Source organism: Eleutherodactylus coqui, chromosome 2 (assembly GCF_035609145.1).
Source record: "Eleutherodactylus coqui strain aEleCoq1 chromosome 2, aEleCoq1.hap1, whole genome shotgun sequence".
Taxonomy (NCBI): Eukaryota; Metazoa; Chordata; class Amphibia; order Anura; family Eleutherodactylidae; genus Eleutherodactylus; species Eleutherodactylus coqui.
Window position 1 is genome coordinate 20650818 of NC_089838.1, and position 25080 is coordinate 20675897.

The window sequence follows — 25080 nt, forward strand, 5'->3', positions numbered from 1 at the left end:
CATTGTTCCATCTTCACATTCGCTCCGGATCATTGTGGTTCTACAATTCTCTTCCCCAAAATGTTCAATTACTCCCCCCCCCCCCCCCCCACTTTTGCAGTTTTCCAGACTTCGTTTTTGTTTTCTTTATACTGAATGCTTTTGATTGCCTCTAAAATACGTTTCCAAGGTCGTTACTGCGATAATCATTTATGACTCGAGATTTCATTACCTGCAAGAATGAATGACGTTTAACCCTTCCTGTCCCCCTTTATAAGTTCATACTTCCCTGTAAGCCTTTGTGTCGAAAGTGAAGAAGGAGTTCTTTTCTACCCCCCCACCTTCCAGCCGTATTGTTGGGTTGTCATAAATGTACGCAGAAATGTGTGCTTCCATCAGACTCAAAAGTACTGGTTGGGTCTTGTTACCAAGAGACAGCATCGGAATTCGGATATTAAAGAGCACGAGCGCAGGGGAGCGCGGAGGGGATTTATTAGGAATTAATAGAAAAGGGCTGGGAAAAAAAATGATATTGAAGGCAGCTTCATATTTAAAGCCCGAGCTCTGTTCACGCTGCAGATCCATCGTACGCCGTTGCATCCTCCGAAAAACGATGGAAGCGAATGGATACCAAGTCAAACGGAAACTGAAGTTTGCACGCCGGCCTCATTAATGCGAATGGTTTCCTTCTGAATACTGCATTCGCCTATTCAAACAAAACAAGAACGGCGTAGACCGAAGCGCGGTCTGAACCCAACGTACACCGAATCGCCATTTTATTAAGGACACTCTTCTCGTAACGAGTTGGACCTCCTTAGGCCCCCCAATTGTTATGTCCATTCACCATTCCCAACACCATTACTCCAGGGGCCTGACACGGAGGGTCGTTGATGCTTGCGCCAAATTCTGCCCCTCCCATCAGCACGGCGCAACAGAAATCTGATTGGCGACATTGCTCAGTGATGCAACATTTGCGCTCTTCTGTCCACTGGCGTCTCGCCTTTCTGTTTCTCAGACACCAATGGCGCCGGACCTGGTCGTCTGCTGCTATATCTAAGGCGCAGCGAGTTGTGCGTTCGGACACATTAGCTGAAGCATCAGTCAGCTGCAGTTCTAGTCGGTCTGGGCAGCCATAGGGGAGATCTTCGGCTGGCTTACCCTGCGCTGATGAGTCCTAGGTGGTTGCATTATGACTAATTACCTGATTAGCATGGTCTTTATTTACTGATACACCTTGATTGAGTAAAGGAATAGAGTGACACCGACACTTATTGACATTCTGTTCTGCGCATTTTCATTGAGTGGGTTTCCTTGCTTCAAACATTGACTATTTGGTAGCCAATAAGGAGTTCTGTGTATGTCTGTATATAGCCTTGTGCAATCTGGGATGGAAACGTACATCTTATGAGTCATACTAAGGCTTCTTGAGTGCTGAGATGACTGCCGCACTCTACAAATAGGTATTCTATATGAAGAAAACGGAAATGTTACACAGAAGCCTTTTAAGGATTTGTGATAGAAATCATATGGCAGAAAATCTGAACTGCAATTTGCATCAAATTCCGCATCAAAAGCGGCGCAATCCACAGCGGATCAAGCAGATTCATTGCAAAATTCGTTGCTTGTGAACATATACCTCATAGGATACCAGGAGACTGGTAGGGGTCCAAGAGATTGGGCCTCAACAATCCTGAGAATTAGGGGGGCTGCCTGACTGAGCAAGGAAAAATCCAGATTTTGGTGCCGGAAACTCGCACCAATTCCACTATGTATGAACGTACTCTGAAAATGGCCTTCTATTTTCCTTGAGAATTTGCACCCCAGTAGTCAGAATAGAGCTATTAGTTGTATCAGGACCACTGTTCCCTCTAGTAGAACAAACTGTATCCTCGCCCTCACTCTCCTCCCCAACTCCCCATTAGTCGCAGCACCCCTCCCCAGTAATCGCATCGATTGTCCATTCTTTTCACCAGTGACCACAATAAAACCACAACACACCCTTTTTAAAGCAGGTTTTCCAAACCTATATCCCTTTAAGTAGTTACATCATACACTTTCAGTAGTCATAACAGGCCCCAGTGAGCAAAAGCAAGACTTGGCCCCTCCCCAGTGAGCAAAAGCAAGACTTGCCCCCCCCCTCAGTGAGCAAAAGCAAGACTCTTCCCCCCCCCCCCAGTGGGCAAAAGCAAGACTTGGCCCCTCCCCAGTGGGCAAAAGCAAGGCTTGGCCCCTCGCCAGTGGGCAAAAGCAAGGCTTGGCCCCTCGCCAGTGGGCAAAAGCAAGGCTTGGCCCCTCGCCAGTGGGCAAAAGCAAGGCTTGGCCCCTCGCCAGTGGGCAAAAGCAAGGCTTGGCCCCTCGCCAGTGGGCAAAAGCAAGGCTTGGCCCCTCCCCAGTGGGCAAAAGCAAGGCTTGGCCCCTCCCCAGTGGGCAAAAGCAAGGCTTGGCCCCTCCCCAGTGGGCAAAGGCAAGGCTTGGCCCCTCCCCAGTGGGCAAAGGCAAGGCTTGGCCCTTCCCCAGTGGGCAAAGGCAAGGCTTGGCCCTTCCCCAGTGGGCAAAGGCAAGGCTTGGCCCTTCCCCAGTGGGCAAAGGCAAGGCTTGGCCTCTCCCCAGTGGGCAAAGGCAAGGCTTGGCCCCTCCCCCACAATAAAACTGCAAACTTCCTTTTTTAAGCAGGTTTCCCAAACCTGTATTCTCTTTTACTAGTCATAACAGTTCCCAGTAGGCAAAAGCAAGACTTGGCCCCTGCCTGGTAAATAAAGCAAGAACTCCTCCCCTCCGCAGCAGTTAGAGCTCCCTCACCATCTCAGGAGTTTCAGTACAACTTTCTACCCCCTAAAATGTTCTGTTACCACATTCTTTTGGCCCCATCAAAACGGTCTTGATTCACCCAACTATTTTTTGTCTTATTAACCCTACGTTAACAAACCACCCCGAGCTTTCCATCCCCGTTCACAACGTGCACACCTATCGCCTTATATGTCCACATACGAAACTTTTTGTGCGCCCGTCTCATATCACGACAAACTTTACCCTTTTTGCTGTTTTTAGTATTCGCGATCCCCATAGACCATAATGCATCGCTTCTTGTTACCTCCCTACTCAGCCGCATGTTGATCAGTCTTGCCATCTTAAGTGTAAAAAAAAAAAAAAATCCCCCCTTCCCCGTTCTGTGGCCTTCTGGCTCAGTAAACCGTAGCCGCGCACATCTGCTCTAAGCTGCCCCCGAGCAGCGGGATTAATCGTTAAGAATACGGGGCGCAATCCAAGAATCCTTCAGACTGCGGCCGCCATACAAATGAAGTGTTGCCTCTGTCAGCAGGACGGGCAAAGTAGGTGATCTGACCAAGGAAACGGATTGTCGGTGTGCAGCATCTCCATCACCTTCTCTTCTCATTGCAGGTCTCCCGTCATGGCTGGCGGATTATTCGCCGTGGACAAAAAATGGTTCTGGGAGCTCGGAGGGTACGACCCCGGGTTGGAGATTTGGGGAGGAGAGCAGTATGAAATCTCTTTCAAGGTCAGTGTGGGCAGTGCGGTTGCCCGTCCCTATGCCAGGGCATGCAGCGTCTGGTGTAATGCGTGTAGCAGACCCGCTCCTCAATGACTCTGACACCTGTAAAAAAAAAAGCAGCAAAACCCTGCGCCTGCCACATTCCCATTTAGCAGATAAAGTTGCAGCCCGCACCCCTCGTAATTAGTCACCCGCCGCGAGCTCCTTTGACGGGGTAGGGACGAGTCCCAGAGAAACAGCTCGGTTTATTGTCCTGAAATTAAGATAAAGTGGTGCAGTCATCTGGAGCTGATAGATTAATAACGGAGCTGAAATCACCAGCACAAAGGGCTGTGCGCTGGGAGGGGGCGGATGGAATCTGGGAAATGAAGGATAGCGAGGCTATGGGGGCTAACTAAGCCTATTTATTTTCATGCTGAGCTCATTGCATCGCACAGAGCGGTACGGAGAATATCTGGTTGGGGATGGGAAAGAGGAGATGAATGGCAGCCGCTGCCTGCAACGGCCTCTGCAGCAAGCGAAGACTGGCAAACCACTGCCCGGAGAGAATGGACTAACCAAATGAGTCGTCCCATCCAGTAATAGTAATGGATGCTCAGTGACCACTTCTAATTTACGGCAAGACTGTGCTCAACACACTCCCCATAGCCTGAATAGCATATACGTTATTGGGGCTCATGCACACATATGGGATATAAGGTATACTACTACCGTACTACTAATTAGACATATTGGAATATGGAATAAATTAGCACGTTATCAGCATTGGGTTCAACTTTGCTACAAGAAGTTCTCTTAACACCAACAGCGGAGATTGAAGGGGGGAAAGAAGTTCTGGACTACAGTAACATGTGTCAAGATAAACTTTGCTAGGGCCGTAGCAGTTGGTTTTCATTCATATATTAGGCATCTACTATTATATGTAGTTTCTCATACATTATCCTACCAAAAGTATTTGGGCAACCCTATTCAGAGGCGTAACTTGAAGCTTCTGGGCCCCAATGCAAAATCTGGAACGGGGCCCCCAACTAGAATGCTTTATTCATAGTTCTGGTCTCCCTATATGGAGAAGAGAGGCCTTATGGGCCCCCCAAGGCTCCTGGGCCTGGGTGCAACCGCATCCCCTGCATCCCCTATAGTTACGCCCCTGAGTAGAATGGATCTTGTCTTTATTAGTATGTCATGTACCCTAAACCATGGTGGAGACCCTTGGAGGTGTCGGCCATAGTTTGTGATGGGGACTGTTGGCTATAAGGGCTATGCTGCTGCACACAAGCCGTCCATCATGAAACACAATGCAAAGGCCCGTCTGCTATGTACATGGAATTGGAGGACACAGAAGGAAATAAATTAAAGGCCTCTTTCACACGGGCAGCAGTGATACCGCTACGAGAAAATCGCAGGGCTGTTCTGTGCGATATCGCTGTTTTCTCGCGGCGATATCACGATTTTGTGTCGCTACAAAGTTGCGCATGGTGAAAAAAATATAAGCCATTCAATGAATGACTGTGATTGGTTCATCGAGCGCTGGCTCTGATCGCCTGATCAGCCAATCAGAGGCAGCGCTTCCTGGAGGTTTACGTTTGACTCGAAGCCGAGCTTTGAATCGCAGAATCGGGTCGCACCGGTTTTTCCCACCTGCAGAGCGACCGCTCTCTCTCTATACACAAGAGGGGAAGAGAGCAGTCTGCATGATGCAGGCGGGGAGAAGCCGCTGCGGCCCGGTTCTGTGATTCGGAGCTCGGCTTCAAGTCAAACTTCTTGAACCTGATGACAGAATCTAATTAAATTAAAATGCATGGAAACGTGAAATTCCTTTAATTGGACAATGGTTTTCAGCCCTGAACTGCAGTACAATTTGGAGTCACACTGGAAGCAGAATAGGAGGAGTAGTGGTGGTGGTGTAAATCCGAGTGTGCAGTCAGTAACATGTTGTGTTCCTCATAGGTTTGGATGTGTGGTGGCCGCATGGAGGATGCACCGTGCTCACGAGTCGGACATATATACCGAAAATACGTGCCATACAAGGTTCCCGCTGGTGTCAGCTTAGCAAGGGTAACCCTATCCTACTCTCCTATCTTCACACTTCTGTGATCTGCTGATTATCGGTCAGATCCCACCAATCATACATTGAGGACAAGACATCGATGTGTATTCATGGAAAACCCCTTTAAGCCATTTTCTTAAAGGGGTTTTCCGCCACGATAGATCATCAATAGTTGATCACAGGGGTCTTCTGCTTAGAATCACCACCAATCAGCTGATTTTTTTGGCCTGCAGTCAGGGTGTACAGCGCTCGAAGCAGATATGCGCTGTCTGTATTGCAGTGGCCTGGTTTAGTACTGCAGGCACAGCTCCCATTTAATTCAGTGCTGTGCTAGTAGTACCAAACCGGGCCACTGCAATGTTGACAGTGCTATTTGCTTCCTGCACTGACAGCAGGCCTAGGAATTGGCTGCTCATGGATCCCAAGTGCTGGACCCCCGCTGATCAACTACTGATGATCGAACCTGAGGATACAGAGGGGACAAGTTTCTCCTTGATTGTGTTCGCACAGCCAGAAAGTTATCTTCACATTAAAAAGCTGCTCTTCTCTAATCTTAACACAAGAAAACCCATTGTAAAGTAATGAAGTCATGTAAAGCGTAACCCAGCTGGAGGTCATCAGTAAGAAATGTAGCTGGAAACCCCTTTTAATAGGAACCTCACCCTAAGGGCTCCTTCACACTGGCGAGAAATTTGGGCAATTTTCTTGCATTTCGAGAGGGAGTGAAAACGCATGAATATGAAACTAATGAATTTTAAATGGTTTCATTCTCATTTGCGATATTTTTACTCCTGCGATGCTGCGTGAAAAAAAATCGCAGCGTCTCCTTTCTTTCTGCAATATCGCCCATTGTTTTCAATAGGGCAGGTGGTAGCAGCGCCGGCCCCAGTGAAAGCGATGGGAGAACATTGCGATCTCCTGTCTCTGCAGTGACAGAAGCGGCAGGGAATTTCCTCTTCACTGAACACCCTGCCGCTGCTGTCACAGTGTTCAGTGATGAAGGAATCCCCTGACGTTGCTGTCTCAGCAGAGACAGGAGATTGCGATGTTCTCCCATCACTTTCAATAGGGGCGGCGCTGCTGCCACCGGCCGCATTGCAAACAAGGTGAAACGCCTGGATGAAGGAATCCCCTTCCTCTGCTGTCACAGCTGCAGCAGGGGATCGCACTCTTCTCCCATTGCTTTCAATGGGGCCGGCTCAATTGAAAGCATTGGGTTGAAGGGAACCCCCGCAGTGATGCCTGTTCCCCATGCATTGCGAATCACAGCCCAATATCGCTTTCACCAGTGTGCAGGGGCCCTTAGACTTCTAATATGGCTGTTATTACAGTTCCTGCCGGGGTTGTCCACATCCAGAATCCCAAATCTGCCAATCTGCCTAGTTACATGGATACATATTCGTGCTACATGCCTTGGGGGGTGACTGGCTCCTCATTCCAGATGAAGGCGGGGACCCGCATCTGTCAGACCCCGTGGATATGCCATAAATGTCTGAGCGGACTATAGCCCTTTAACCCTTTTCAATCCACTGTCTGACGTCTAAAGACATTCTGATTGAAGGTTGTACAGCTCCGATGTCGGAAGACGTCCGGCAAGGTATTCTTACTGTAGATTACTGGCCGCTCTGTTGTCAGGGGCCTCTCTAGCATGTCACATACCAAAGTACTGGCTCTAGCCAGCAGATGGCACCATTGTATAATGGCAGAAAGAAAAAGCCTCCTAGGAAACCCTGAATCCAAAATTGGATTACAAAGGGTTAATATCAGGAGCCAGTTATGTGGAGCGCAGCTTCAGGGACATCGGACTCCCCACAGCGGCTGTCCCCGGACAGGGAGAACCCCCTCACTGCTCGTAGCACACGCGTTCTGTACGTGAGCAGACCTGACCGCTGACAGCCCTTATGACAAGCCCCTCCGCTCTCACCGCTGACAGGGAGAAGCGACCATGGGGGATTCACATCCAAGAACAGTGGGCCCCAGACGTCAATCTCTTTCAGAGCTTGCTTACATGAAGCCAGCTCCTTTGTAGAATGCGGATGGGTTTTAATCAGATGGGACCACTATTGCAATTGTCATCTATTTAAAGGTTTTGGATCTTTACATCCAAAGGGCCCGGTGTGACATTTCCAGACTTCTCTGCACTTCTCATCCCCATGCGCTATATGAATGGTAATTTACATTTGTATGTCAGCGCCATCTAGTGGTCAGCATGTGAATTTACTTTAAAGTGTATTTACAGAGATCTGAACACAAAGGGTGCCTTTATATGACTATCATCTGGATAATGGCTCGATGGGGTGAATGTAAGGGTACTTTTAGATGAGCCGATTTATCATTCGAACGCGCGAGTGTCGTCGCCGCTGGCCTGTTCGCTCTCGCTCTGCCGGTTTATACAGGCTGATACATCGTTGGCTCATTCAAACGAGAATCGTTGAGTTTTTCACATTTGCTGTATAAGTGACTGAGGGACTGAACGAGTTCAAATGATAAGCGAACGAGCCAGCGATGACTTTTATGCCTACGTAAAATGGACGATGAGCGAGAAATGAACGATGATCATTCGTCATTGGCGCGTGTTCAGACTGAACAATTATCCTTCACTTGAACGATAAACCTTCCATCTAGAAGAACCCTATGCAACAATCGTTGCATGTGACCACGGCCACCAACTGGGTGACCAGCGGAAAGTCGCTAGTTGCTTCATTTCCATTCACCCAAAAAATAGTCGCTGGTTGATTAATTCTCATCTGGTGTATACGCTGAATGCTGATTGGCTCACGGTTTTGTTAGTTTTTTTTTTCGTTTTGTTTGTTTTTTCTTTTTTATAATATTGCCCTCCCACTTTAAGGTTTTTTTTTCCAAGGTATTTTATTTATATAGTTTTGGCCTGAAAGCTATATAAAAGTCATCATATACTCACGGTGGCGCCACTCTGACAGCCTTGTGACATCCTGAAAACCTGTCACATGGGTTTAGTAGATGCCCTGAGGCAGGTTTACAGGACGTCACTGATGACATCCCTATCCGGCCTACAGCGGTCCCATGTGTCATCAACCATCAGGACTGCTGCCGCCGATGCAAATCGAGGAGTGGAGTGGCGGTGGGAGGGCAGCACGCAGTGGGAGGTACCTATGTTTTTTTTTACTTTTCCACACATTTAGTCCCCCTACTTGTTGCCGATGATTTTAAATTGGAAAACCCCTTTGACCCTTTGCAATCCAATTTTGGATTCAGGGTTTCCTAGGGGGTTTTTCTCTTTCTGCAATTATACAATGGCACCATCTGCTGGCTAGAGCCAGTACTGTGGTATTGGACATGCTGGAGAGGCCCCCGACAACAGAGCGGCCAGTAATCTACAGTAAGAATACCCTGCCGGACGTCTTCCGACATCAGAGCTGTACAGCCTTCAATCAGAATGTCTTCAGACGTCAGACAGTGGACTGGAAAGGGTTAACGCTGATGTGCTTAAACATTTTACCCTCCCATTTAAAAGAAAGGGTCAAAATCTCAAATGCATGACCCCCCCCCAAGAAGTTCACACTAGCGGTCAAATGATATTTCGTCTTGTTTAAATGGTCCCAAAAATTCGTTCAGCGATTGCGAAATCGAGCGAGTGAACAGCAATTGCGCTATGTGAAAGCGAACAGCCGCTCGTACACCTCAGTAACTAGTCAGACAATGATTTTGCATGTAAAGCCACCCGATGTCTTCAGGATACAAGTACGAACGATAAAACTGCTACATTTGTCTAATTAAGAGAAGCGATCTCTTACCCTTTGGTGCCGTTACGCACGCGGCTGATTGCCATTGGAACCCGATTGTATTATCGCCGCATGGCCTGAACCGCCATCGGCTGGAGTAAATGGTTATCTGCTGTAACTTCGGTCTGTTTTACGCCATCTTGCAGAATTTAAAGAGAGTTGCTGAAGTTTGGATGGATGAATACGCGGAGTACATCTACCAGAGGCGTCCGGATTACCGCCATTTATCACCAGGCGATGTGGCTTCTCAGAAGGAACTTCGCGCCAAGCTGAACTGTCAGAATTTCAAGTGGTTCATGAGTAAAGTGGCATGGGACTTGCCCAAATTCTACCCTCCTGTGGAACCTCCTGCAGCTGCCTGGGGAGAGGTAATGGATTGTTAAAGGGGCTCTTCGGCACTTTTACTATTGGCGACCCAATAGTAAATAGGTCATCAGTAATTGATCAGTGGGGAACCCCCACCTGGGATACCCGCTGTTTGCTGGGCCACCGTCAGTGCTGGGAGCAGACAGCTCTGTTCATATTGCAGCAGCCCGGGTTGGTAGTGCAGGCATAGCTTCTATAGAATTTAATGTGTGTTGTGCCTATAGTACCACCCCGGCCGCTACCATGTGGACAACACGATCTTCTTCCAGCGCTGTCTGCACGGACAGTGACCCGGCGAACAGCAGATCGTCGGGGATCCTCAGCAGCGGACATCCACCGATCAGCTCTTGATCCCCTATCCTGAGGATAGTCTGTACTGCTGCCTGTAACGTTATCTCTGTACTTGGAGATCCCTCAGGCTGCTATTAGTGTGCATTTTGTAATGGCTGTATTCACACGGGCGGTTTTTCGTAAAGGTTGTTGCATACTCCGTTTTCATGCGTGTCTCGCAGAAGAATAGAACACGCAGATGTGCGGTCTCCTGTGTAATGGCAGTCACATCTGAGTGCGCACAGTGCCTCTTTTCTGTCAGCAGACCCTCTCTATATGTTCATCTCTTCACCTCGCTCCTGCTCAATCGGCCATCTTCGGTTTAAGAAGTTTTTTGTTTTTTTTTACATTCCTAGTTTTCTTGTTTGTTTTTTTAAATTAGTATATTTACGCTAAAATAAAGTATGGGAATGGGTTTTTCTTTTTGTTTCGGACATTTTGATATATAGTATGTATGGGTTTTGGATTACAGGGCGCTTATAGCGTCGGTTTTGGGTTATTTTCTTATGTGTATATTGTTGTCTTATTCTGTACTTTTGTCTTACTGATGTATGTAATTATGTTTTTTACTATATATGTTCCCCGGGGCGTCATATAAGACCACTGGGGGACAATTTACATGTTTTTGTTTAGTTTTTGTGTTTTTTTTCTTGACACTTTCCCACTGTAGCTGGGGCATCCATAGGAGCCCCAGTTATAGGGGAAAACATATTAGTCACTGGCAGAGCTGATCTGCGTCTAGTACGACCCTGCAGCTCTGCTGTAGGAGGGAATCCCGGCAGTCGTGACCCCTGGCTTCCGCAGTGAAAGTTACACTCCCACTTTTCAGTAAACAGCGCTCATTGAGCGCTGTGTACTCGGAAATGAAGACAGGGTTAAAAACCCCTCCTGCCTTCTCCTCCGGGTTATCAGCTGTCACTAACACCTGATAACCCATCCTGTCTCTGATTGCAGAGCAGAAGGCTTAAAGGGGTTGTCCCGCGCCGAAACGGGTTTTTTTTTTTTCAACCCCCCCCCCCCGTTCGGCGCGAGACAACCCCGATGCAGGGAAGTAAAGAAAGTTTACCGGAGCGCTTACCTTAATCCCCGCGCTCCGGTGACTTCAATACTTACCGCTGAAGATGGCCGCTGGGATCCTCTGTCTCCGTGGACCGCAGCTCTTCTGTGCGGTCCATTGCCGATTCCAGCCTCCTGATTGGCTGGAATCGGCACGTGACGGGGCGGAGCTACACGGAGCCGCTCTCTGGCACGAGCGGCTCCATAGAAGACTGCAGAAGACCCGGACTGCGCAAGCGCGGCTAATTTGGCCATCGGAGGGCGAAAATTAGTCGGCAACCATGGAGACGAGGACGCCAGCAACGGAGCAGGTAAGTAAAAAACTTTTTATAACTTCTGTATGGCTCATAATTAATGCACAATGTATATTACAAAGTGCATTATTATGGCCATACAGAAGTGTATAGACCCACTTGCTGCCGCGGGACAACCCCTTTAAATCCTTGCCGTCATTTTACTGGGCTTTAAGCCCGGGACCAGGCGCCTTATATCTACTGTGCCTGGTCTTAAACGGGTTAACGCCATAGGACATAACTTTGCGTTCTGGGCGCATGGTACTTAACTCAACAGTATATAAACCTGCATCCGGTGGATGGCGCAGGCTCCTACGTCAGTCCGCGCCATCCCACAGCGGAAGACATCTGTGACTAGCCGCCGGCGTCCCACTGCAATAGCGGGATTTGTGAGAACACACATCCATGCTGTTAACCCTTTACATGCTACGATCATTGTAGATGGTGGCATATAAAGAGTTCACAGAGGGAGCGCGCACACCCACCTGTGATATCATGGCCCCTCCACTATATAATCGTGGAGGGCAAATGGGTTGCCATGTCGTCCGGGTCTGCCATGGCCTGTGATTGCTATTGTAAACATTAATGCATTGCAGTACAGAGGTACTGCAATGCATCATCATGGCTTCTCTGGGAGAAATCCCCTACGGGGGGACAAAAATTGTGGGGGAGAAGAGAAGTAAAAAAAAAAAATAGACAAGAACCACACAAAAATAGCACTTTCACCTGTCCGGCATCTGCATCCGACAGGTCATCCCGGGTAAAGGGGCCTTAAAGGGGTTGTCCCGAGGCAAAAGTGAAAAATATATTTTTTTTGCCCAGTCCCCCTTCTAAAGCAAACATTACAATTTACACGTTTAAAGCGTTTTTAAAGATGGTTTATACTCACCATTCCAGCGTTTCATGAACTTATAAAAGTTCTTCTTTAAAGATGGCCGCCGGTCCTTTCCCAGGGATGCACCGCGGTTTTCTCCCATGGTGCACCGCGGGTCTTCTCCCATGGTGCACCATGGATGTCTTGCGTTCCACTGCCGATTACAGCCACCTAATTGGCTGATCGGCACCACGTGACGGGGCGGAGCTACGATGACGACGCGCAGACCAGCTCTCCGGCACGAGCACACAGCAGAAGACCGGACTGCGCAAGTGCGTCTAAAGAAGCAAGAAGACACCGAAATTAGACGGCTCCATGGAGACGGGGACGCCAGCAACAGAGGGGGTAAGTGAATAACTTCTGCATGGCCAATATTTAATGCACGATGTACATTACAAAGTGCATTAATATGGCCATACAGAAGTGTATAACCCCACTTGCTGCCGCGAGACAACCCCTTTAAGGAGGGGTTTTTGTAACAATGTACACTTTACTTCTTCACTGCCGCATGTAAAAGTGAAGGTTATCATTGAAATCTGTTTGTTGTGCAGATCCGGAACAAGAACAACGGCCTTTGTGTGGACACCAAGCACGGGTCTATGGGCTCGGAGATGCGCCTGGACTCCTGCACCAAGGGACGGAAGGCCGACGCCTGGAGTAATCAGCAGGTAGACGCCTTGTTGGCTGACCTTTCTGCACAGTCTGAATGGCCTGCCATGTGATAGATAAGGACACTGACATGGTCTGTCTGGCAGGTATTCACCTTGGGCTGGAGGGAGGACATTCGCCCTGGAGACCCATTGCATACAAAGAAGGTTTGCTTTGACGCCATCTCGCACACAAGTCCCGTCACTCTCTTCGACTGCCATGGGATGAAGGGGAACCAGCTGTGGAAGTATAGAAAGGTGAGCGTCCGGACCACATGGTAACCGTTGTGGGGCGCTCATCCCGTCTCGGCCATTCATAGCATGTGCTTTATTATAGGGCTTCAGGGGTACAAATGCACTTACTGACCTAGAGTTATGAGGGTATCTGATAAATTTGCTAAATGAATGAGGTTCTCAGCTCCGGGCTCAACTTTCATGGAAGACCCATTCATTTAACCCTTTAAAGACCAGAGATTTTTTTTTTCCTGGCCTTCCATCAACATAGCTGTATGAGGGCCTTTTTTTTTTTTTTTTTTTTTGCGGGACGAATTGTATTTTTTATGATACCATTTAATTTACTAGATAAAAAAGTGAACATTTTTGAAAGATTTTTAAGTGGAGTCAAATGAAAAAAAAAATGAAATTGCGTTATTTTGAGGGGGTTTCGTTTTTACAGCGTTCGCGGTGCAGTAAAAATGACAAACTTTTGTAGTTTGATTACAGCTATACTATATTTATTTCAGGCTTTGATGAACACGGCAATACCTAATATGTTGGGGGTTTTCCATTGTTTAGATTTTTTTTAGTAGGAAAAGGGGTACTTTTGATCTTTTTTTTTTTTTTAACTGTTTAATTCGCCTTTTTTGTACCTTTTTACGTAGTCCCAACAGGCCACCTGAACTTGCAATTATTTGATAGCTTGTACTGTCTACTGTAATTTTTCAGTATTGCAGTAAATAGTGATTTTTAATGTTGTCCATTAAAGAGAATGTGTCACCTACCTTTAGCTAAGCTTATGGGCTAATAGTAAAGCCCCATTTACACGATGCCCGACACTCGTCCACGGATGTACTTGCTCCTGTGCTGATGCACAAGAGCGAGTATCGCTGGCTCGCAGCAGGGAGGCTGGAGATTTCTCTCCTCGCTCTCCCCCGCCCCTCTCCATTCACTTAACACAGCAGTCGTTCAGTACTGAACAGCTACTATTTACACTGAACGATCATCGCTCAGAATCCATTGTTTAGGCTGCATAAAATCCTGAACCGTGATCGTTCACTGTAAATAACAGCCGTTCAGTACTGAACGACTGATGTGTTAAGTGAATGGAGAGGGACGGGGGAGAGCTAGGAGTGAAATCTCCTCCTGCTGTCCCACCTCCTGCTGGCCGCTCTGTCAGAGAGTCAGTGGTACTCGCTACTGTGCTGGAGCACTGGAGCGAGTACACACAGAGACGAGTATTGGGCATCATTTGCCCGACATTCGTCCCGTGTAAATGGGGCTTTAGTGTCCAGTGGAGTAGGATGTAAGGTTGATACCTCCCTGTCGTTTACCCGGTGTGAGCGCTGATAAGCCGACGCTGAATGCATTGAGCAATGTGATAAGTAGTCCAATTTTACAATGGACTACTTAGAAGAACCGTCCAATGCATTCAGCAGCAGCCTTCAGCGCTCACACTGGGGGAACGACGGGCAAGTTGAGTACCTACATCCCTGGACTCCATGGGTCACTTACTTTAGGCCATAAGCTTAGCTTACTGGGCTAAAAGTAGGTGACAGATTCCCTTTAAACCTTGTACCAGGCAGGCTTGTCAGGCATCCATGCATGGCAGCCGCTGCAGTCTTCGTTAGGCTCTGAGCTGCCATGGTAGATTCTAGTCCCTGCAATCACATCGAGGGTGGTGGGCTCATTGTTGGCGCCGTTGGTAACAGCAGATGACCTAAAGCAACGTATCTGTACTACAATGGAAGAGGATATGCTGGAACACATCTGGGCTACACTGGACTAACGACTTGACATGTGCCCGGTCACCAATGTGCCCACATCACACTTCTAGGTTTTCATGCCATCCTGGCTGTTCTCTGTCACTTCATTGATGAAGAAACCGTCTGCACTTCTTGAATCGCCCTGTACAACAACGGCATCCTCCAGCTGGTTATGTGACGGGTCTGAGCTCACCAATGTCTTTTATCTGCTCCTAGGACAAGACCATTTATCACCCCACCAGCAACAGCTGCATGGACTGCAACGAGTCCGACCGCAGGATATTCATGAACATCTGCAACCCCAGCTCCCCTACACAACAATGGACTTTTGAAAACACCAATCAGACAGTCTTAGAGACCTTCAACCGAGACGGGGGCTTATAACGGCGAAGAAGGGAGGCGTATACATATATAAATAGGAATATATATATTTTAAATCTATATTTTTTACTGTCGGTGAGAAATCAAGAGATTTTTTTTTCCATTTGTGTGTAGGGTAAAAATAACGGGAGACGATGAATGTGTAAATGTGGGTTGAGTTATTTCTTAATGATGCTGCTAATGACCACAATGGGGGAAATCGATTTTTTTTAAAACACAAATTATGCAAATTATTTGTTGTCCATACCAACCAATCAGAACCGAGCTCTTATTAGGCGGGCGATCTGATGATTGCTATGGGTGACAAGTGTTGGTCCCATGATAAGAAACCAGTGCAGACGAATATTGGAGCAGACCCCCAGTAGAGGGTAGAAAAGAAGGGATCGGATTAGACGCAGTGGGCGACATCTCCACTTTCTTACTACATTGGTTTGTATCCATGAGACCTGACATAACAGATGCTGTGGGGAACTAATGGCCGCCGCTTCAGTCACTTTAATGCTTTACATTGCGGAGCGCTCTGGCAACCTGCGGCTGGGACATGACAGATCTCTGCAGGCGCGCGGTCGGTCTTAGCTGACGCCTTAGATGTCATTTTCTTAAGAAGCAAGAGGATTATTATCAGACCAGTTGGTCAATGCAGCCTGTAGATAATAGGCAATATGGCGGCTAGAGTATCAGCTCTTGTATAGCGCACAACGTTAGAATGAGACCACGGGTATGGGGGCTGCTAATTTTTAATAATTTTTTATCGAGACCCCTAAGTACCACGTATGATGTCCACTGACCATGTCATACACACAACCTTTGCCGCTGAACACAGCAGGAACGGGATTGGGCTTCCTGAACTCCGCATCACCTAAACTATAAGCACCATACCTTAGTTGATGAAAGGTTCCCTTTAAAGGTGCCCTTAGCTTAAGCAGCTCTCAGACAAACATCCGTACTGCCGACAGCGAGTTCTAGCGCCTCCCCTATGCACATGAAATCCACCAGTCAGGGACAGTCGTCCGTCCTCCCATGTGAGAATAGTCTGGGTCCACCGGAGTCGCCGAGTTCAGATGACTCTTAATTTATGTGTATGTGAGCCTGTAGGACATCACTACAATAGGTGCAGAGGATACGATCGCACCCCGGCCCATAGGGGTGTCTCTTCTTTTTGACCAGTACTATGAGTGAAGTCATATAGTTGGGGTCCTATTCCAGATTTTACATCGGGCCCAGCCGCTTCATGTGATGCTTCTGCTTGGGGATCAGGGAAGCTTAGATCTATGGTGCTGTTTACAGGATTCTGCAGCTGTACATTTGAGGAAACAAAGTGGTCACTGTCCATTTTCCTCCTGTCTCTGCTGGACAAGAGGGGTCAAACATGACTATTTATTAAAGGGGCTGTCCAGGGTGAGAAAAACATGGCTGATTTCTTATAAACGCATAATAAACTGTCCCTCCTGTAGGCAAAAATGGTACCGCCTTAACTAATGTTGCTGCACCGCATGGAAGTGACGGGAGAGCCCCCCAGAGTGTGACGGGCAATCAGGTGAGGGGCGCAGGGCTAGAAAATGTGTTTCGCCAGAGTGGCCCTTTAATCACAACTTTTTTTTTCCACTTTGGTGGAACGAAGCAGCGCCGTCCCTTCTGTGCAATACAAAGGATTTCTAGTGCATTTTCTTGACCGCCTCCATCATACGGACATCCGTACTGATATAAATGCCCCATCATGATGTCTCAGATGACCACAGCATCTACAAAGTGATTGGTTTAAAGCTCCACTTTGGGGTGCACCTTGCTTCAGTGTGTAAGGGATTGATTGTAGGGATCCCCACAGTCCCCTTGATGTGATAAGGGTGCGTTCACATCTAGCGGATTTGGCGCCGGTGGAAAGATTTGCGCCAAAATCTTCATCAAATTCCACATCGAAATCCACATCATTGGTGTGGATCTTGACGGGGATTCGCAGCAGACTTCACCCTTCAATTGAAAAGATCTGATCTTTGTGTGGGATTGCGCTTACAACCAAATTGCTCCATCCTGGTGGGGAGGTGTACCCTGGATTGGAGCTTCCCCTTTAAATGCAGCATCATTGGAATAACCAGCTTGGAAATTTACGTAAAGAGCAAATAGCTAAACTTGAACTATTACTAGTGCCTTGCAGGACAAGAAGAAGGTGGACTTGGGTGGAACGTGGCGATTGTGCAATTTGTGTTCTCACCTTTTACCTCTCTGTTACCCACAAGCCATTGGTGTGATTGCGTTTTACTGACCAATGAATGAGTGCGGCATTGTATATGCTTGACAATGCGATGGCTTACAGTCTACACAAAAAGTAATTACCCACGTGTGCCCTAAGAAAGGCACACCTCTAGTATTCCCCAGGACAAAACATTTACTTTGGAGGTGTGTACAGTATATATACATGTTATGTATCGGATACAGTACTGACCTATGTTCTTGGGGTATTTTTTTTATTTACCATTGTTCATTGTCAGATCATTTTGGGGGGGGGGGGGGGCTGAGAGATTTTTTTTTTTTTTAAATTGCATACACTGAATGGCCGCCTTGTTTGAGACCCATCTAATAGCGCGTTGGACCTCCTCTAATACTGCAGCAGCTTGTCATGGTGTAGACCCCACTAGGCATTGACATCAGTCTGCAGGAATATCGGCCCCTGCGAACAGACAGCTCCTAGTAGTTGCCACAGATTAGATGGAGGTGTGACCTGTTCTGACCAGCTGGCAGGAAGGGTTCATCAACTCATGCTGCTTGTGTCAAATTCTGACCTCCCAGCATCATGGTGCAACCGAGAGTTGGATTCCTCTGACCAGGTGATGTTTTTCCTCTAACTGATCCAATTTTTGAACTTTTTTTTTTGCCTGTAGCCTTAGTAATGGTGCTAGAACGGGTCATCTGTTATAGCCCATCCCAATTGGTTGCGTGCAGCCAATTCTGCAAACTCTCACAGGTCTAACCAACAACACGGATGCGGGGACATGTCAGCCATACTGATGTCACTTCTATAAACTAGGAACGTATTTTCTCTCTATAACTAATTATGGAAGATACAGTTCCTCCTGCTTCCAGGAAACCCCTAGAATGAGCTTTTCAAAGAAAAATTATGTGGGCAATTAATGGGGAAAAATAAATTTAAGGCACAGTCGCCTGTCGGATGCCCCCCAGTGGTGCCAGTTTGGCCTGCAGTTATGTGCCGCTCATGGCAGTATCACCACTGAAGCCGGTCATTGGCTGATTGGTCATGTGTAGAATGAACAGCATGTAACCACCGCAGGGATCAAGGCTTCTTCAGTGCAATGATGGGGGAGGGGGGGGCATCGGACCGGAGAAAATGCCTTAATTTTTTTATATATTTATTTTTTTCATTTTAGTCTATTACCTGCTCATAGAAATGTATCCGAAACCCCATTAAGCCTTGGGTTATGCTGTTGCAGCCATGTTAACCTCCATCTGTGGTTTAGCTTGGCTCAGAGCGATTGGGGTCAGGTTAGACACGGGGATTCCCCAGTGAGATCTGCATGGGTGTGCTGTGGATTTGAAAAGCAGACCCTTATTTTGTAGCCTCGTACACCCCTTTAACACTCCATAGATCTTACTTTGTAGCCTCGTACATCCCCTTTAACTCTCCGTTGACCTTACTTTGTAGCACCGTACATCCCCTTTAACTCTCCGTTGACCTTACTTTGTAGCACCGTACATCCCCTTTAACTCTCCGTTGACCTTACTTTGTAGCCCTGTACATCCCCTTTAACACTCCGTTGACCAGCTGGATTATCATATTCATTATGAGCGGTATCGGTCACCATGTAAAGACTTGGCCATTCATTAAATGAGACGTTTGTACCAAGCGCTTCTAGTGTAAATCGGCGTTCCTGTAGCCGTTCTCCCTCTCTATGTAGCTTCCCTTTGGCTGCCGTGGGCGGGATGCTGTTACTGTGTAATCTCCGACCTACCTCTGCTTCCATAACACAGCAGCACAAGTCCCCCTCGTACTTTTGTTTTAGCCTTTTTTTTCATGTAGGTGTAACAGGTGGTTTACGTGTTTGATATTTCTACAGGTAATACGCAGTTTATCGCTCCGCTACATGGCGACTAAAGATGAGGTCGCTCGCAAGCGGTTATCATTTTTTCTTTTGGAGTAGAACAGATCTATTCGATAATAGTCGCTGTGAAGCCCCCAATTACCTAAACGTCATCCTACAGCCTGTGACTAGACTCCACTTCCCATCATACCCCTCCACTGGGTATTTGGCGCAGACCAAGAAGAAGTTGGAACTTCATAGATACATACAATTAAAGGGGTTTTACTATGGATGGCCTATCCTCAGGATCTGTTTTGATCAGCTGATTCTCAGTGTAGGGGTGCCCAAACGTCCACATCGGAGGTCCGGTCCGGAAGTGTAATAGAAGACTTCACTCCCATTGAAATCAATGACAGCGATGCCTTTACATATATTTCTGGCTTAAGTTATATTTAGAGATGAGCGAGTATACTCGCTAAGGGCAATTGCTCGATCGAGCATTGCCCTTAGCGAGTACCTGCCCACTCGAGAGGAAAGGTTTGGGTGCTGGCGCGGGGGAGCGGTGAGTAGTCAGTGGGGGGTAGAGAGGGAGAGAGAGATCTCCCCTCCGTTCCGCCCTGCTCTCCCCCGCAGCTCCCTGCCCGCCGCCGGCACCCGAACCTTTCCTCTCGAGCGGGCAGGTACTCGCTAAGGGCAATGCTCACTCGAGCAATTGCCCTTAGCGAGTATACTCGCTCATCTCTAGTTATATTTCGATGGGAGTGAAGCCCTGTCTACCAATGTTACGTCCAGCCCGCTGCACTGATGGCGGCGGGCTAGATCATCACCTGATTGGCAGGGATCCTGAGCGGTGGACTCTGACGATCAACTAATGATAACCTATCCTGAGGATTGGGTCATCAATACCCCTTTAACGTCACTGGCCTGCGACAGGGTAGGGTACATAGCAGATAAGTGTGATGAGCGGACGATGCAAACCAGTTAAACGGGAATCTTGAAATCGCACTTGCCCATGTGAATACACCCTTAAAGTGATTGTTGGATACAGCCGATTAAACACCCCCTCCCTCCAATACTCGCTTACGCGTTGCAATTATTGCATCCATCGGTTATTTTCCATCATTGGATTTATAAATGAAATAGAGGATCTCACTTTTTTTTTTTTGCTGTTTTCACTTCTGTTTTAGGTTTATTTTATTTAGACTGCAATGTAGATTTTAAGTGGGAAAACGAACTCCCTGGAAACAATCATCAAGCTGCTTCTGACTGATCTGTATCAGATTTTTAGTCTGTTTAGTGGATTACATTTGGATATTTGACCATTATTCAGGGTAAACATAGTGGGAATTAAAGGGGTTCTCCAGGATAGATCATTAAGAGTTGACTGGTGGGGGTCCGCCACTTGGGATCCTCTCTAGAGATGAGCGAGTAGTGCCTTGTGCGAGTACTTGCCCGCATGTCTCTAAAGATTCGGGTGCCAGCGGGGGAGAGCAGTGAGTTGCGGGAAGGAGCAGGGGCGAGAGAGAGAGATCTTTCCCCCCCGCGCCTACCCACTCTTCTCCCCTCCCCCCCCCCCCCCCCCCATCCCGTTCCTACCCGCTCTTCCCTGCCGCTCCTTGCCCCCCGCCGGCACCTGAATCTTTAGAGACGAGCGGGCGGGTACTCGCATAAGGCACTACTCGCTCGAGTAGTTTGCCTTAGCGAGTACGCTCGCTCATCTCTAATCCTCACCGATCAGGTGATTCCCGGCATCGTGTTGTTCCGTACGGACAGCAGTGGAAGTAGCTGGCACTCTCGGATAGCAGCAGCTTGGTTTGGAACTGCAGGCATAGCTGTCATTGAATGCCTGTAGTAGCAAACGGGGCGGCTGCAGTATGGACAGCTTTACTTGCTTCCAACACTGTACTTGACAGCAGTGTCTGGAATCAGCTGATCGGTGGGGATCTGATGGCTTATCATCAATAGTGAAAGTCCTGGACAGCCCTTTAAAATAAGATCCGTCAACAGTAGTTGGTCTACAGGAAGAAAACTTTCTCTCAAAGCTATATTCGCAAATGGATTAATGAAGATGTACAATTCTTTCTCCTTTGTGCCCGAGGCATTCATGTTGCAATTTCCTTTTTTTGTTCCTTCTGCTAAGATATTTTTCCGTCAAAACCTTGGACACATCAGTAGAACCCAATGAACCCTTTGCAATCCAATTTTGGATTCAGGGTTTCCTAGGGGGCTTTCTCTTTCTGCCATTATACAATGGCGCCATCTGCTGGCTAGAAACACTGCTGCAGTATGGGACATGCTGGACAACAGAGCAGCCAGTGATCGACAGGGTATTCTTACTGTATGATGGCTTCCGACATCTGAGCTGTACAGGCTTCAATCAGAATGTCGTCAGACAGTGGATTGGAAAGGGTTAAAGGTCTTGCTCCACCAAGAAAAAAAAAATGTTACCCCCCTATCCCCACAGGAAGCCTATGGCATAACTAGCTACGTGGAGGTCTGACCACTGGGACTCCTTCTAATCACGAACACAGGGGTTCTAGAATGAATGGAGTAATTGTCACACAAGAGCACTACCTCTCCCATAATGCAACCAGCAGTCCCATTGAAATGAATGAAGTGGTGATGCACATGGTCAATGACCTTCCCTCCATTCGAGGACCTTTAGAAACCCTGTTTCCGTTATCAGTGGTGGTTCCTGAAGTTGGACACCCACCAATCGGCTAGCCATCCCCTGTTCTGTAAATAGGGGGTAATTGCTTTTGGTGGCATACCATCTTTAATATGGAATTTAACCTTTTCTGATATGTCCATGTGGCTCTTATTAGCTCGGAGTTGGGCTTCGGCCATACCTCCTTACGGTCAAGTGCAAGCCATGTAATTCTTGACAAATTAGTGTAAATCTCCAGCTGCCAGGATACTACAACTCCCAACATGTCCTGATACTTGCTATCAAGACTTGCTGGGCGATGTAGTTTTGGTCCAGCCAAAGAGCTGCAGGTCTTGTAGGCTGATGTTTGTTTCTCCACAGTTTGTCGGTTTGGCCAATGAACATCGGCACAGCAAGCTTTTCGATAAGGGTCTCCTGATCAGATCCTATAATTGGCACCAAATGTGCAGCTACTATAAAGACCTAAAACTGGTATGTGCATGGGGGCTAACAAGGAAATACTGCAGTGTGCCATGGGGCCTGTTTCCTAGGCTATCTTCGTAAGGTTGATCTTGCACAACCCAACAATCCAGGCCAATCTAACCATCAGGTTGGGACTATTCCCTAACATCTGAACCATATGGTCTTAGATGTACATGTTGGATAAAGTCCATGAGATACTTACGGTGTCTCAAGGACGACATAAGGGTAATCTCACCAACATGGGGGTGCCTAAGGAGAGGCAGATGACTCACCAACCCCTGGCCTTGGTGACCTATCCTGCTCTGGACCCTACTAGTCGGAGCTTGCTGCTGGCATGTAGACTGTACCATGAGATACTATAGCATTATCATGCCAAAAATTCTACACCGCGTTGAGCTTGTCACCATAATGGACGTCTCTCGGCTGCAGAGTATTTTTGTGTCCAGATGTAAACAATTATGTGGATTTTCCCGAATTGTCTCTCCTGTAACTAACCTAGTTATGGTTTGGGTTTCTTGTGACACAGTGGTGGAGGGGGGGGGGGGGCTGTTGTGGTCTATTAAGGGGATAAGTTTTTCCCATAATTTCTCCAAGTCTACGAAAGTTTGATCATGGGGGGAGGGGGTGATTCTAGCACTTTAACCGTAGTGGCTTGGATAGTCCTGGATGATTTTTCTGACAATGCATTGCTAGGTTTTTAAAGGCTGAAAGAAAACTTATTTTGTAATGTATTTAAATTAAATAAATTTTACAAAGATTTCTTTCTTAACGCATTTCGTGTTATTGAGTGTGATTCTAGATCGTTCTGCTGGTTTATGGGGGATTGTTTTTATGTTGCACCAAGACTCATGATTTCAGTGAGCCTTATACATTTATGACCTTCACTATGTAGACAGAAGTATTGCCCCCCCCCCCCCCCCCCCCCCCCACCACCAGCATCCCCACCAGCATCCCCACCAGCATCCCCACCAGCATCCCCACCAGCATCCCCACCACCATCCCTACCACCATCCCTACCACCATCCCTACCACCATCCCTGAAGAGGATATGCAAATCGGATGTGTGAGCATTAGGTATAAAGGAGAGGATCACCCAGACATGTCCCAGTACAGAAACCATCAGAATGTCTCGAAGTGTAGAGTTGACAGACTTCCAACGGGGTATGGTGGCGGAATCTCACAACCAATCAGTAGGGGATGACAACAGCACTTTTTGGAACTTCCAAAGTCCATTGATGGCAATGTTTGGAAATGGAAAACCTCTGTATGTGCAGTGTAGCCACGTTCGGGAAGACATCATAAACTGACAGAACATGGACAACGAGGCCTTATGTAAGCTGTGGAAGCATCACACACGTCGTCTGCCGAAAGTCGGGGGGGTCTCATGGGCCATTGGAACAGCCATCAGAACCATCCATAGTGAACTACATGCAAAGGATTACCACGGATGAACGGCTGCACACAGGCCCAGCATCACAGCAGTGACTGCACAGAGGCGACTGCAAAGGTGTTTCGAGCATTGTTCTTGGACTGTAAATGAGTGTAAGCAAGAGTTGCGGACAGATGAATCACCGCACACCATCTTCCAATCACATTGCCGCACTTGGGCGAGGTGGTTGCCTGGAGAGCGGTTTCTTCGCATCTCCATCATCCCAACAATGAATTTTGGAGGACGTTCTGTTATGGTGTTTCTGCTGTGAAGCACTAGGGCTATCGGTTATAGTGAAGTCCATCCTTAATTTGCTTCTGTTGAAGATCATATTGGACCATTCCCCTCTGCAAATTTCTTTCAGTTCATCAATATTTCTGGGATGCCTTGCATGTACAGCCCTCTGCTGCGGTATATATTGTTAGGATTCTGACCTGACCATTCCAAAACACAAATCTTTTTTTTGTTTTTAAACCACTCTTTGATTCACTTGTGTGCTTTGGGTCATTGTGTTGTATCATCCAACGCCTCTTCAGCTTGAGGACGGCTGCCCTTACATTCTCCTGTAAAATGTTCTGATCCACCTTAGATTTCATTGTTCCCTCAATGATCACAAAGAGTCCAGGCCCTGAGAGAGCAAAGGCACCCCAAACCATGATGTCTCCTCTACCATGATCACAAGTGGATCCAAACATAGCGTTGTGCATTTCCTCTCCTCTCATCTGCCTGTAGAACATTTTTCCTAGATGCGTTGTGGGGCATCCAGGTGGTCTTCCACAGGTTTGGGGCGAGCAGCAATATATTTTTTGGACAGTAGTGGTTTCTATGGTGGTGTCCTCCCATGATCATCATTCTTCAGTCTTTACGAATAGTGGACACATGTACGGAGCTTTCTACAGTTTGTAGAGTCTTCTGTAGGTCTTTCGCTGTTCTCCTTGGGTTCTTTCTTGCCCCATTCATGATCATCCGTCGTGCTCTTGGAGTGTTCCTATCGGGACGCTCCCTTTCCATGTAGAGTACCTAAAGTCTTGATTTTTCTCCATTAGTAGATAATTTCGCAAACTGTGGATTGATGTACACCCAGGTCTTTAGCAGTCTCTAGCTCTTTCCTGTAAGGTATCATTCACCAACACGACCTGAAGGTTGTGGGTTCAATCCCCGCATGGTTCAGGTAGCTGGCTCAAGGTTGACTCAGCCTTCCATCCGTCCGACGCTGGTAGAATGAGTACCCAGCTTGCTGGAGGGTTAAGATGACCGGGCAAG

General features: G+C 47.5%; 1 protein-coding gene across 2 annotated transcripts in view; it reads left to right on the top strand.

Moving 5' to 3' along the window:
- GALNT10 (polypeptide N-acetylgalactosaminyltransferase 10) overlaps positions 1 to 23161 on the top strand; it is a 137283-nt gene extending 114122 nt beyond the window's left edge. For both annotated transcript variants that reach the window (XM_066590449.1, XM_066590450.1), the window contains 6 exons: positions 3379 to 3496; positions 5438 to 5545; positions 9445 to 9666; positions 12769 to 12885; positions 12973 to 13122; positions 15063 to 23161. In XM_066590449.1, coding sequence (XP_066446546.1) covers positions 3379 to 3496; positions 5438 to 5545; positions 9445 to 9666; positions 12769 to 12885; positions 12973 to 13122; positions 15063 to 15230 — 883 coding nt within the window. In that variant the 3' untranslated portion in view covers positions 15231 to 23161. The remainder of the gene's footprint in view (positions 1 to 3378; positions 3497 to 5437; positions 5546 to 9444; positions 9667 to 12768; positions 12886 to 12972; positions 13123 to 15062) is intronic.
- The last annotated feature ends 1919 nt before the right edge of the window (positions 23162 to 25080 follow it).